The 13,450-nt window shown below is 37.0% G+C and overlaps 1 protein-coding gene across 1 annotated transcript in view; it reads left to right on the plus strand.

Annotated features, from left to right (window-relative positions):
* COBL (cordon-bleu WH2 repeat protein) overlaps positions 1 to 13,450 on the plus strand; it is a 113,922-nt gene that overhangs the window by 31,236 nt on the left and 69,236 nt on the right. Inside the window, exon 7 of the mRNA XM_010131870.1 lies at positions 11,985 to 12,179. Within this exon, the coding sequence (XP_010130172.1) occupies positions 11,985 to 12,179 (195 nt within the window). The remainder of the gene's footprint in view (positions 1 to 11,984; positions 12,180 to 13,450) is intronic.

Here is a 13,450-nt window from a genome sequence, read left to right on the forward strand (position 1 = left end):
TACCTGGCTTTGTTGAACCTCATACAGTTGGCCTCAGCTCATTGATCCAGCCTGTCCAGATCCCTCTAGATACTCCTGACTTTCTAGCAGCTCAGCACTTCCACCTAATTTGGCGTTATCTATGTTCTTACTTCACCTTTATTTAGAAAGTGAGGTGGCCTAGACAAGGTCAGAGTTAAAAGTATAATAATGAGTGCTGACAATTGGAGAAAAAAAAAAAGGCTGAAATGTTTGAAGTAATGTTTGAATATAATTCTAAGAGAATTCAAAGGAGGGTCTACCTCTTTATTCTTAACCTGTTCTGTGCCCAGTTATTGAATTGCATGATTTTTGCCAGCATCTTCGGGATAATGATTGCTCTCCAAAGAGGATAGTCTTTGGAGAACTCTCCAGGATGGAGAGGAAACTCGGATTTTAATTTCATGCCCTTGCAAGTTTCAAATCCTGAAATATGACTTCTTTGGAGTATAACCATTGGTATTTTCTATCAAAAGTGTTCACCTTCTTTAATGGGACAAACTTTATTTCTCTAAGTATTGTTCAAAACAAGACCTGGATGTGTTATGTCCATTGTCCAGCAGGAGAGCCTTGCCTTTAAGCCTTCTCTTCATGCCTGTACTCTTGTACCCTGTCTTTGTGTCTCCTTCTCTTCATCCCTGTTGATCTGGGATTAAATATTCAACTGTTACAATTCAAAATGATTCATTCTTGTCGATACCTGGGCATCAAGCTATGAGCATGATGTGTGTCAGTTTGCGTTCTGTGTTTGTCTTCTGCAGCAAGCTGTCATATCTCTTTAAAGGCTAATCTGCATCAGTGCTGTTACCTGCAGCCCGAAGTTTTCAGCATGAAAGCTGCAGGTAGTTTGGGGGCTTGCTTAGGCCACCCCGCAGGGACTCAGACTCAGCGTGTTGTACTCAGTGTGTGTACATATGCACAAATCTTCATACAGACATCTGAAAGAACTCACTGGAACAGTGAAATTCCTGGCTGTTGACTTCTGATTCAAGTTGCTAGAATCCTCTTAGTGTCTCTGTAATTAGGATTTGTGTTAAGATTTGCACTAATTTCAGAATTCAAAAGCTGATTTGCTCTTCTAATTTAAGTTTTAAAATCTTCAGAGTCTGCATTGTTTTTCAGTAATATTTTTAGTAACGTTCTACCATAAAAAAGCATAAAGCCTCATTTTTGAAAATTTGCTTTGACAATTGGGTGATTATTTGTCTCCCTCTAGCTAAACACCTACGTTTACCGTAGACTTCAAAAGGAAGAGTAGTCACTTACCTTTATTCTAAATTAGCAAATTATTTGTGTCAGAATTGGATTATAGGGACTGGAGCTTGAAGTCAGTTCTCTGAGCTTGAATAAATGCTTTGGTTTTAGAGGTTACGCAGATTTTGGTGAAAATTTGTCTTTGAATTTCAGTACAGATTTTCTCCATTCATCAACAGCTGCAATAAGTAGAGATTTTCAGAGGCTAAAATTCATACATGTCAGAATTTTAGGAGACACCGAAAGATAGTGAGAATTTTTCGTTAGTGTTTCTCATCTCTGGAAAACTTGCATAAGGACAACATTTTCATTAAAATAAGAAAATACTTTTTAGATTCATTGGAATAAAAATACTTCCAGGAAAAGACAGAATTTATTTCTTCAAAACCAAACAAATACACACCCAAAAATGTCATGCCAGGAACTATTCCATTCATAATTCTGGTCCTCATAAATATTGGCTTAGAGAAGATATTTTTAAAGTTTTATGTTTTATGCAAAGTTTCCCTCTCCTCCTCCAGTATAAATTGGCACATCTACAATAAAAATATATTGAAGTTGATCAACTCTAGTGGTTTGATAGTCCCTATATGTTAAAAGAATTTATTGCAGGAGTTCTCTCTAGTTATTCAAATTATTTTCAATTTCAGAAGGACGTATATTGCAAATGTAACAACTCCTATCTTCCACAAATCAACCACATTGGCTGTTGTCTGTAAAAGAATTAGTAAGACTAGAGAAAATAAAATCTTACTGCAGTGATTAATTCGTTTTGCTCAAGACCTCTGATCCTTTTTGTGGTTATTTATGGTTGATGGATGCTTAACACCACTGGAAATTATGAAAATGTCTTTTTTATTGTTATTGGTCTTTGACCTTCTGAACTCCCTGTTTGCTGAAGTCTGTTGCTAGACCATTAATAAAGATAGTTTTTGATTTTCAGCTTGGTTGTTTTACACTCTTTGATAGAGCTAATCTGTTTCCACCTAGCACAAAAGTGTAAGTGAAAGGAGAAACCAGCCTTTTCAGACTTACAAAAACGTGGCTTTTTCCATCCTCTCTTCCAAGATTGCTTTCACTAGATCTGCTAATGGCCTTCCAAGGCCAAATTTAAATATCCTCTTTTCAAGTGTTCTTTCCTTGTTTTCCTTCTGGCTTGATACTTTTCTGTCTTCTTTCTATACTGGGATTGAATTGAGTTTTGGAGTCCATATGAATTTTCCTCTCTAATTCTTTCTTCAGGTTTCTTTAAAATGCTTTTTCCCATTAGGTCCTGTCATTGGCTTTTGGAGCTCTCTTGGTAGGTTTTAAAATGTTTCTTTGGTTATTTTCTTCCATTCTGCCTCATTCCGTGGTTTAGAATGCATTAAATTCCTACCACAGAAAAGCATACATTCACAAATCTGTATATTAACCCTCTTTCAGTACGGAATCATTACCAGTTTGAGTTCTGCTCATGTGACTTTTCCCCCACTGTCTTCATGTCAACAAGTAAACATTAACATAACCATCTTTCTGGGCTAATAGCTGAGCAATCATTGAGTTTTCTGCAGAATATGGTTTCAGTCCTGCACAGTCTCCTTATTTTATAGTTCCTTTCCCAGGATGAGAGCCACTACTCTTATCATCATATTCACTTAAGTTTTCTGCTTTTTGCTTTGCTCCTCGCCTTTTCTAGAGTCTTTGAATTTCTTCAAGGACTTTCTCTCTGGTCAAGTCTGGTGAACGTGTTCACTGCAATTTTTGCCATAATGACTGTGGTTTTGTTTCTTTCTTCTTGTGTTGTTTCTTACTTCTTTCATGTCTGCTTTTGTACCACTTGGATGAATATCCAAAAGAGACTTGTGGTGTTCTCCATGTTTTTTGCCATTTCCTTTTATAATTCACTGAACTCCCTGCACGTCTCTCATTACAAGCCTATTTTCTGTCCCCATTTGATGCGACATTTCATCTTGACTTGATAACCCCTTCCTTTTCTTTATAGGTTAACTCTTCTGGGTTTTTTTGGTCTGGAGTAGTAAGGGACAAAAATTTTTATTTGCCATCTATCTACTGAACTATCAGGTAATTATATGCTTATTTAGCATATATGCACAAGGCTTTCCAAGAAATTGTAAGTGATGCAAGTAGCCGAATTTGTTGACCATCCATTTTTTGCTAGCCATTCCCTTTTGGGAATATTTTGAATGTGATCCTTCTCCCCATATTGCCTTTATATTCTTGTATTTTGACAGTTATGAAAAATCTATTTTCAAAATGCAGTCTTTTTTTATAGTTGACACATTTTGACAGTGCTTCTTGACAAAAAGAGTTGCACTTGTGGGAGATAAGTTTAGCAGTCTAACCAGAAAGATGTAAATCAGCCCTGAGAGTGTGCATTGTATATATCTAAATTGATTCTTGATTGTGGTATTTGTCCCAAATGATACTAAAGAAAAAATAATAATAATAATGAAAAACACAAAAAAAACCCAAAAGGCAGCATTGTAGCAAATAAGACACAAAGTTGTCCACACACTTCTGAAAGTCAAGGTAAATCATTTCACACTCGTATGAAATGCGAACAAACCTTACCATAAGCATCTGGCAGCATCCCAGACTGTCACCTGCAGTTCAGCTTGACTTCAGAATTCGCTTCAGATTGTGTCTGCAGCCTGCACTCCTACCTTCCACCGGAGTGATGGATAGCAGTGTTTCCATTAAACTACCAAGTGGCATAGAAAATATTTGAGGCAGAAATGTTTTCTAGGCTATGGTAATGATGGGTTTGTCTCAATAGAGTTTACATATCCAAAACAAAAATATTTATATTTTAGTGGTTTTCAAAATACATCTGTCATCCATAAAGTAGAAGAAAAAAAACACAAACCATGCTTTGTGTGTTACTATTTAGCTTGATGGCATCAGGTGCACAGCACAGGAAGGGCGTGAAGGAAGTTGACATGTTTGGGAAGCTTCTGTGTATGATATGAGTAGTCTATGCTTTCTCTGTGATGTTTTTGCCACCTTAATGTGGTATATTAAAGGGTTGGACATACATGTGTGGGGGTTTTTGGGGTTTTTTTTTTGTTTTTAAAACATGGCAGTTTTAGTATGTGCACTTACAAAGATACCTGTAATGCACATGTGCTGAAGCTTGTGACTACTTCATCAGTGTCATTGTTTTTATATGAATGCTGAAATACTTTCAGTACTGTTATGTTTCATAGCATTATAGCTGTATTTCTGGAAATAGAGAATCTGGGGGAAAGCAGAATATTAAGTGGAAAATGTATCAGCTTCTGTGGTTATGAGCTGAAGTTTGATGTTGTGAACATAGACCTATTTGCTTTGCCAACCACATTTGTTCAGAAAAGAACATTTCACAATCTAAGCTTCTTTCATTTCTGGCTAAATAACTTCAAATTTCAGCAAAACCATTTTTCATCCTTCACAGGACACTTAGTGACAGAAATGAAACAAATGATGCACTAAAAGATTTGTAGCAGTTCTCATTTGCATTGAGTTGAGGCTGACTTGTCAATGCTAACAGCTCTGAATCAAAGATATCTTTCTCTTCTTTTTATCAAGTTCCTCAGCTTTGATTCATGATGTCCACAGGATATGTGCTGCTGGGTACTGCAGTGACTCCAGTGATCAGGTTGATAGGAGAGGACACAAGTGATTTATGTGTGCCTTCCAAACACTGATTTATATACACTCCCCATTATCGCCAGGCAGCATGCTGCCTGCTGCCACCTTCTGAGTTGTTGAGATATGGCTCTGCCTTCTTTCCCTTTGTCCCACCACTCAGAAAGGGTTGTGTCTACCCTTTCCTGTTAGGAAAGGTTATTTTTGCTAGTTCTGTTGGGATGCTACTTTTTAAAAAAACTATGAATTTGTTTGAAACATGCTGTCACTTGAACAGAAGAGATGATACAAGCGTACAGATGTAAATCAAGTTAGCTTGTCTTCCCTTTTCTGCATGTATTGGTGTGATGGAAAAAAATCACTGCATCCATTTCCCTTGGAACTATGACTGCCTTCTTCATACTACCAGGGACACTTCTTCAGATTGACATGAGTGATTTGGGTAGCGGTAATAGAAAAAGGTTTTGTAAAGCATGAAGAAGTGTGAAGTGTGATTTGGGAAAATCTAAAGAGTGAAACCTGGAAACAAGAAATTATTTGGAGGATAGACGTTGAATTTTAAACCGCCAGAGGTGTTTTAGAAGCTTTTATTCTCACAGGAATCACATCTATCGTAAAATCTTGAAAAAGTATTCATGATCTGACAATCTCTGAGTTGCTTAAATATTATATATATACATTATTGAAGTCATAGATCTGTATTCCACTGCTTTATAAGTACCATGACAGTTTATTCACTTTTGGAGAACTCAAACTAAATTTGTGATTTCAGACTGGGTGAATAATGAGGGAGGTGGTAGTAGTCAGTGATATTGACGTTAGCAGTTAGGCTTTGCTTTCTTGCATCTGATTCTTTGTATTTGCACGAATTTACAGACATGTTCATGTTTAGCTGGAATGCACATATTCCCAGTCCATGCTTTCTAACCTACTAATGATTTGAGTAAACAGTTTATATTCCTAAACATCAAACTAAAATACTTGACTATTTGTAAAAAAGTAATCAACTTACTTGTGATTTTTGCTGTATTCATTCACTATCCATCTAATTGTCAAATGGAAAAGGAGTTTTGAATATTGCTTCACATATAAGCAGTATATCAAAAACTAAAGAAGATTCTTGGAAGCTCTTTCTGGGCACCCTCTGTCCTCGGTGTGGTGCACTGGGCTTGAGTTAATGCTCACACTTGTTCTTTACTCTAAAAATTCACCATCAGTGAATCGAAACTCCTCGGTCTGTTTCAGAAAGCTTTTCTCCTGGAGTCTTCCACTTTTCTAGTTTTCTCCCTTAGGTGGTTGTCCTTTCAGCTTTTCTACTGGAAAAGAGGTTGCACACCACAGGATGTGCAAAGAGAGCATAAATTGGTTGGAGCTGGAAACCAAGGTTGTGTTCCTAGCTGTAGAGACACCTTACATCACATGACCTTTCCTAAGTGAGGACAAGAAGTAATCAGATAAACTTCTAGGAAAGGAAATTATAGTTAAGGTACAAGGAAAAAAATTATAAGGATAATTAAGCAATAAAAGAGCAAAATTGCGGGTGGTGTAGACCTGTGTCATAAGAATGTTTTAGTAAGCTCTGGAGTGTCAGACTGGTCGTGCTGCCTCAGTGCTGGCAGATAAAGTAGATGACTTTGTAAAGGAGGTGACCTCCTTGCACCTGGCGCTACTAGCATTTCTGATCAACACATTTTGTACTAAAACAAGGAATGTGTTACAGCCACAGTGAGGGAGAGCTGGCAGGGCCACAGGGGAGAGAACGTTCTCAGGCATTTCTGAATCTGGCTGTAAGTTTTGGTGTCCACCGAATGGACTCTGACTGCAAGATCTGGAAATGCTGGCTAGATTCTGTAGTAGACTTATAAAAGCATAAGGCAGAACTGTAGTTGTACAGACTTTAGAGTAAAACTTTTACAGTAAAACCTCGAAAGCCTGCTTGCCAGACATATAAAATCAACATTGCACTGCCTGTGAGAGTTACTGTTGTGGAAATGAAATAGTTGCTTTTATTTTAATACTGTGATGGGTGACTAGATCATTTCCTTCCAATAGCAAAGTGCAAGGAGATAATATAGCAACATAAAGTAAATTGCGTAAAAATGTGTTTATGTTATTTAATTCAGAGCAGGAAAAGGTTATTTTTTTTTTTCCCCTGCCTGACTGCAAACTTTATACAAGTACCAGAATCACAAGTGCTTCAGGGAGTACAAAACCCGAACTACGTTCAGTGCAGCTGGTTAGAAAGGAAAATCTGAGTGGTCACACTTTAGGGTTTTTTTTTAAACCATGTCTCCAAGCAGACCACAACATTATACTTTGGTTTTGAAGCAGGAACTTGGATTAATTCAGTTTTGGTGTTGTCAAATTTAGTGCTAGTTTAAGGAATTTCAGTATCGTGTCAAGGAAAGCAGCCTCCGACCTCAGTCTGTGCGACAGGTCTGAGATAACCTGCCTGGCATTTTAAATTACTGGTAATCAGTTGTGGTATCATTCAGCAAATCAATGAAAGTTTGCATTAGTGAAGTTTGAATATGCAATGGGCATAAATATTTGTGCTGGCACTGAGTAGAGGGGTTTGTCAGCCTGCTCTAAATCTTACCTTTCGTATTTACCCAATGGTAAATAACTTGTAAAAAAAAAAAAAATTATTTCCTTTGTAATGCTTTTATTCTTATTTTTTGTGTCTGCTTTGGAAAAAATAAAAATCCTTACTTTTTACTGATACATCTGGTACTTTGAGTGCCTTTCGTATTTACCCAATGGTAAATAACTTGTAAAAAAAAAAAAAAAATTATTTCCTTTGTAATGCTTTTATTCTTATTTTTTGTGTCTGCTTTGGAAAAAATAAAAATCCTTACTTTTTACTGATACATCTGGTACTTTGAGTGCTTAAAAACAGCTCAATTGATGACTTTTGATTTAAAAACTTCTCAGAAGGAAATTGCATAACAAGACTGGGAGCTCAAATATGTGAGTTTTGGCAAAGAGCTGCGAAAGAAAGGCCTGGCTGTAGCAACCTCACAAGAAAAGAACTTGACATTTTGAAAAATTTTTATTGACCGGTGTGGACAGGGAACAGGAAGTTAAAGCACTCTCACAGGCAAGCTGTACTCCCTTCCTCACTGACCTTTAAATGCCACTTAGTGTCATCAGAAAATCAAGGAAATGCTAATTACAGGGCTTTGGGTAACAGAACTATATATGAGAGAGATTTTCTGGAAACAAAAATAAGCTGACTTCCATTTCTATGCACATCTGTTTTTGAAAAATGGAGTTCTCACAGCAGTGCAGTTATTTTTAATAGATTAACCTTACATTATTTTATTAATCTGAACATTAAAATCTTCAGAAGTATCCATAAGATACCAGAGCTTCTGCTCATTCTTGTAGTTTGCAAAAGGCTTCTTACAATTGCATTCTAGTTGATGACCCTGGAACACAGACTGGGCTAGATTCAGCAGGCTAGGGACTTTGGTAATCTTGGAGAAAGTTGACTTCTCAGTGTCTTTTGAAAATGGGACTGGTCTGGGATTGCTGACCTGTGCTGGTGTATCTGTATTGATGCTGGGTTTGCTTTGCCTTAATTCAAGAATTCTTGCCAGTTTGCATTACTTAATGCTTGAACTGCTAGCAAAGTGGTCTAGCATAGTGGTCTATGAAAGACTGCGGTCTTACAAATTGGGAGACGTTTTAAAAGCACTTTATATAATTCATTGCCATGAATTTTCTTTTTCCAACCTTTTTTTTCTTTTGCAATGCAGTTACAAAACACACATGGATTGTAGGAAATTATTTTGGTTCAGAGCAGAACATTCATGCTAACCTGTTTGTCAAATGGAGCAGAGCATAAAGGCTGACTTGACTTTTTTAGCCAGATACGTTGGCTGCAATGCCTAAGCTTGGCTTTCTTCTTGCTTACACTGCTGTAATTTCAGTAATTCCACTGATATGTTGATAGCAAACTAAAACAACAAGAAATGAGAGATAGTTTGGATAAGTGGTATGTAAATATCAGGTCTTTGCAAGTTTACTTACTTAATGTTGTATGCTCTTAATAGTTGCCGTGTTAACCTGCCTGAAAACCAAATCTCCGAAATCTAGGGATTTGGAAGGAAGCTACACTGATCTAACACAACATAAAATATAAAAGCTGGGTAAGGCACTGTATCTCTAGAGGAGGTTTACAGCAAAAGACGAGTCATGCCAAAACCACTTAAATCGGTGGTTTGTGTCCGACGTTATTTTTTCCTCGTAAAGCTACTGAAAAGGACTACACAGATGGGAAAGCTTGAAGGTCTGCCTCCAGTTGAAGATGTCTTCATTCCACTCCCCTGAAAACTATAGTGGGGAAGAGTCTTAACATGAGCATTCCTAAAATGCTCACTGAGTAAATAACGAGTTTGATATAAAGGTTGGACTTGGAAAAGAAAACAGAGATGCATTTCCAGGTTTTTGTTTTTCTTTCATTAAAGCGTTTTTATTATAAACTATTTATAGTGTCTTAAGTATTACCTTTTTTCCTGTACCTTCTGTTAACAAATCCAAGCTTTAAATAAAAACCCTAGCTTTAAAATGCTTAGTTGTTTATCACTGTAGTCCTACACAGTACAGTGATCTGTTGCCTGGAAAAGGACTCTGATAGCTCTTCAGTCACAAGACCTTCCGGTAGAATTGAATAGGATATGAATTTAGAACTGGATGCATCTAATCTTCTTACTGGTACACTGCACTTGTAATGCTGGGAGGAGAGTCTTAGGGTTTTCTTATTCGTGTACATCTTTAAATCTCTTAAAAAAAAAAATCTCAACATTTTTATCCAGCAAGGAAAATCAAACAATTAAAACAGTCAGAAAAGCATACCTGTAGAGTACACTTCAAAATTATTTTGCTCAGACATTTTATAAGTGTGTGAAAAGAGACTAATTCATATTTCACTCTGTGAACCCTGTCAGTTTTTTAGGAGTAAACAAACTTTATTTGATAGAACCAAGTACAATGCACACTGAGAGACTTAAAACTTGTAGGTTTCAAGTGAGATCTTTTTTTTTTCAACTGTTCAAGGTATAGGACCAAGAAAAGTCTATATTTCTTTATAAGGTCAGACCTAATTTTTTAAACTCAACCTTCCACTTTGAGCATTTTGCTTCACATGCTAGAAAGATGAAGCAGTTACTGATGCTTCATATTCAGCTATTCAGTTCAGAGAAAATGGCGATGAAAAAGATGTGGCAAATACTGCTTTAATCCTTCAGTAAAACTCTAGTCAGTCAGAGAAGACCAGTAGCATTCCCTGTTTGTGCTAAATATACTATTCCAAGATAAAGTCTGCTGTGCAGTGTGCAACATAAAAGATTACAAAAGCATCCATCTGATAGTTTTAAGTAGTGATAGTTATCCCATGCATTGTAAATGCAGGACATGACACAGATCTGTTTGCTATCTGCACTTAGCATTCTCAGTTGCTTTCGCAGGAGTCTATAGGATGTTGAACTTTACCAGGCAGTCAGGGAACTATTACACACATCTTTTTCGTTGTTGTATTTTTTAGCTCTTTATGCATCATCAGTGCTTCCTCAGCAATCCTAAAATTCAGTTAATTGCCTTTTTAAGCTTGCTGCTCCATGTTTTTAATTTGCATCTAAGATTGTACTTGGCACTTTGGACAGGAATTACCATGCCATGTGACAAGTCAGCATCACTGCAAGGTGAACTCCTGCAGAAATCCAGGTATCCACCACTATGACAAAGCACCCATAGAATTGAGCAAAGCATTTTCCAGCACTTTCCAGATTGGAGAACTCTAGGTTCAAACAACATCTCCTGTATTTGGAAAGTGGTGGGATTTGTGGTGGCCTTTAGTATCCTGCCAGTATATATTCTGTGGTTTTGGTCAAAATTCCTCCTGAAAGCTTTCTATCCTTGATGGGTGAGTTTTATAAGTGTGGTAGCATGTTCTGTTGAATTAAGAAGAGCATTATCAACTGTGGCCATCAGCCTGTGCTTCCAGAGTACATATCCTGCTGCAGCTCACAGAGGATTAGTATTGGTGGTGATTTCACAGACATACTTTCTGAGAAGTAGTGACTGTCTCATAACTGAATTATAAAGTAAAATCTTCATTTTAATATGGAAGCTTCTCTTAATTCAAAATAGCAAAAGGTGACTCATAGGTTTTGAGGGAAGTTTTTGCAAAATCTTTATTAGCAGATTTGAAAAGTTAATTATCTTAAATATAAGTGTTAAAACTAAATTAAAAATCTGTGCTTTCAAGCAAGCACATTTCTTACTCTTTCCTGTTTCTAGATTTATGCTGTATGACTATACATATGTCTGTTTGTATAATAAAATGTATTAAAATGATCTGATATCAGTGAAACTTTTTCCATTGATTTTTATTAAGTTTTTCATGAGAACTAAAGTAATTTTCAACATTAAGGAATTAGTGAAATGGTTTCTGCTTCTCCTTTCATCTGGGCTTGTTAAAATCCAGAGTGCCTGTCAGTAGGACTTCTTTGGACCAGGTTAAAGATTATTTTCAGTAGATTGTAAATGATTATTCTTGATTGTGCATGTGAATTGGAAATGTTTTGATGGTTTTGAGTTTCTCTTACGAATATCTGCAGAGAAGACTCAGGTAAATCAGGCAGGTTGATAAAATAGAAAAGCCTGAGACAGATGGCATGTGATGAATACAGTGTTCGCATTTAAGAGTAAATCTTGCTTTCAGAAATGTGTGTTACTCGTAATTTAAATACAACTGCAGATATGGATAGCCGTAATTATGTGACTTCATGAAGCTTATATTTTAAATGGCAAGCAGCAGTAGTGTTCCCATCGATACTACTGCTAAACTGCAGCAGGTGCTCATTGTGCCTCCTGACTTATTCATACAGCCTGTGAGCTTTGTTCCAGTTGACCTTTAGAAGTCTCCAAAAGTTACAGTTTGCAATTCAGCAGGTTTGCAAGAGAAACAAATGTAATTATTCATATCATTGTTTCAACCAGATACGTCATGTTTTTCTTCTTTCTTTCTCATTGTTTTTAAAAAGTGATGTTAATCCATGGTGTTAATTCATTTACAGGGTTTTTCCACAGCACCAAATTCCCCTTCGGTGAATTCCCGGTCCAGTAGCCTGGGTCCATCACTGTCCCTTGGTAATATCTCTGGAATGACAGCAAACCCAGAAGTTAAAAAGCGCAGAGCACCTCCTCCACCAGTTGTGACACCTGCGTTGCAGAATGTGGAGATGGCTGGACAAGAAAAGACAGCAGCACAGGTAACAGTGACACCACAGTAAGGGCTTCTTCGCTTGATATGCTGGCTACCATCAGTTCATCCATCAGAGCTGAAGTTATTCGTGGATGTTTTGGCTAGCCATTAACTACAGCTCACCAAAACTCTTCATCTTACAAAACAAAATTGTAAGTTTTGGAGTTTTATACATGTCTACTGAGCTTTCTTGAGACTGCCCCAAGCTTTTTCTTATGTCAAGAATCTTCCTGAATCAGCAGTTTTGTGAGGTATTATGCTAAAAGAAAGACCATGAAGAGAAAGTAAGAAAAAAATGGAAATTGTATAGAGTGACTAGATATCCTTATTGGCCAGGGCAGTCCCAGAAAATGGATGACACTTTTAATGTCTGATAGAAGTCCTCAGTGTGCTATTTTGCCCAGATCCTTGTCAGGCTGTCACCTATACCCCGATTTCCAGTGCTGCCGTGAGATACCACATAATCCAGTCTGCTTTCTGACTTGTGCCATATGACCTTTTAAAGCAGTGCTCTGTTCTTGTTTTTAAAAAAGGTCACTCTTACACAATACGGAATTAAACAGATATAGGGAGAAACCTTTCTGAGGACCTAACCCTTTGAAAATAATAGAGTTAAGGGAAAGGAAATTGTTCTTTTTTTACAGTGACATTTAGATATGCATATTACTAAATGTGTGCATGCACATTAAGAGTTCTGGTTCCACCATCAATAAAATGTATTGTTCTAAATGTAAATGTTAGAAGTCAGGACGTAAAGCTGTATATGGATAGCAAGTAAGAATACAAGGAACTAATACCTGCAAGGTTGTGTAATGTGGACTGACCCTTATCTGCTTAGGGCTTGTAACCTCTACGGCATACTGGTCTTTGGGAAGTGAGCTGTATTAGCGCAAAATGGAGTCACGAAGGCATCTTAGAGTTCAGTGTGCTGGAGGAGGAGACTAGTGCTCAATCTTAGTCCCTGTCACTCTTTTCTTTATCTGTGTTAAGATATGTTAAGTGCCTTCTCCAGTGAAGCATTGTATAAGCAAAGTTGGTGCACACGCTTGGTAAAGGATTGTGGAATCTTATTTTCCCATTCTTAGCATATCTAAAAGTGTGATGCTGAAACATAGCGGTGTTTTATCTTTCAAAATTGGAATAGGTGCCTTTGACATAACACCCATTCATAGACACAGCTTGCAAAATTTGGTGTACTTTCTTTTTTTATTTGGTGTACTTTCTTTTTTTAGATTTCCTTTTGAAATTTCTACTGTTTATATTTATCTGAGCGACTTT

The sequence above is a fragment of the Buceros rhinoceros genome, unplaced genomic scaffold, assembly GCF_000710305.1.
Source record: "Buceros rhinoceros silvestris isolate BGI_N320 unplaced genomic scaffold, ASM71030v1 scaffold932, whole genome shotgun sequence".
NCBI lineage: Eukaryota > Metazoa > Chordata > Aves > Bucerotiformes > Bucerotidae > Buceros > Buceros rhinoceros.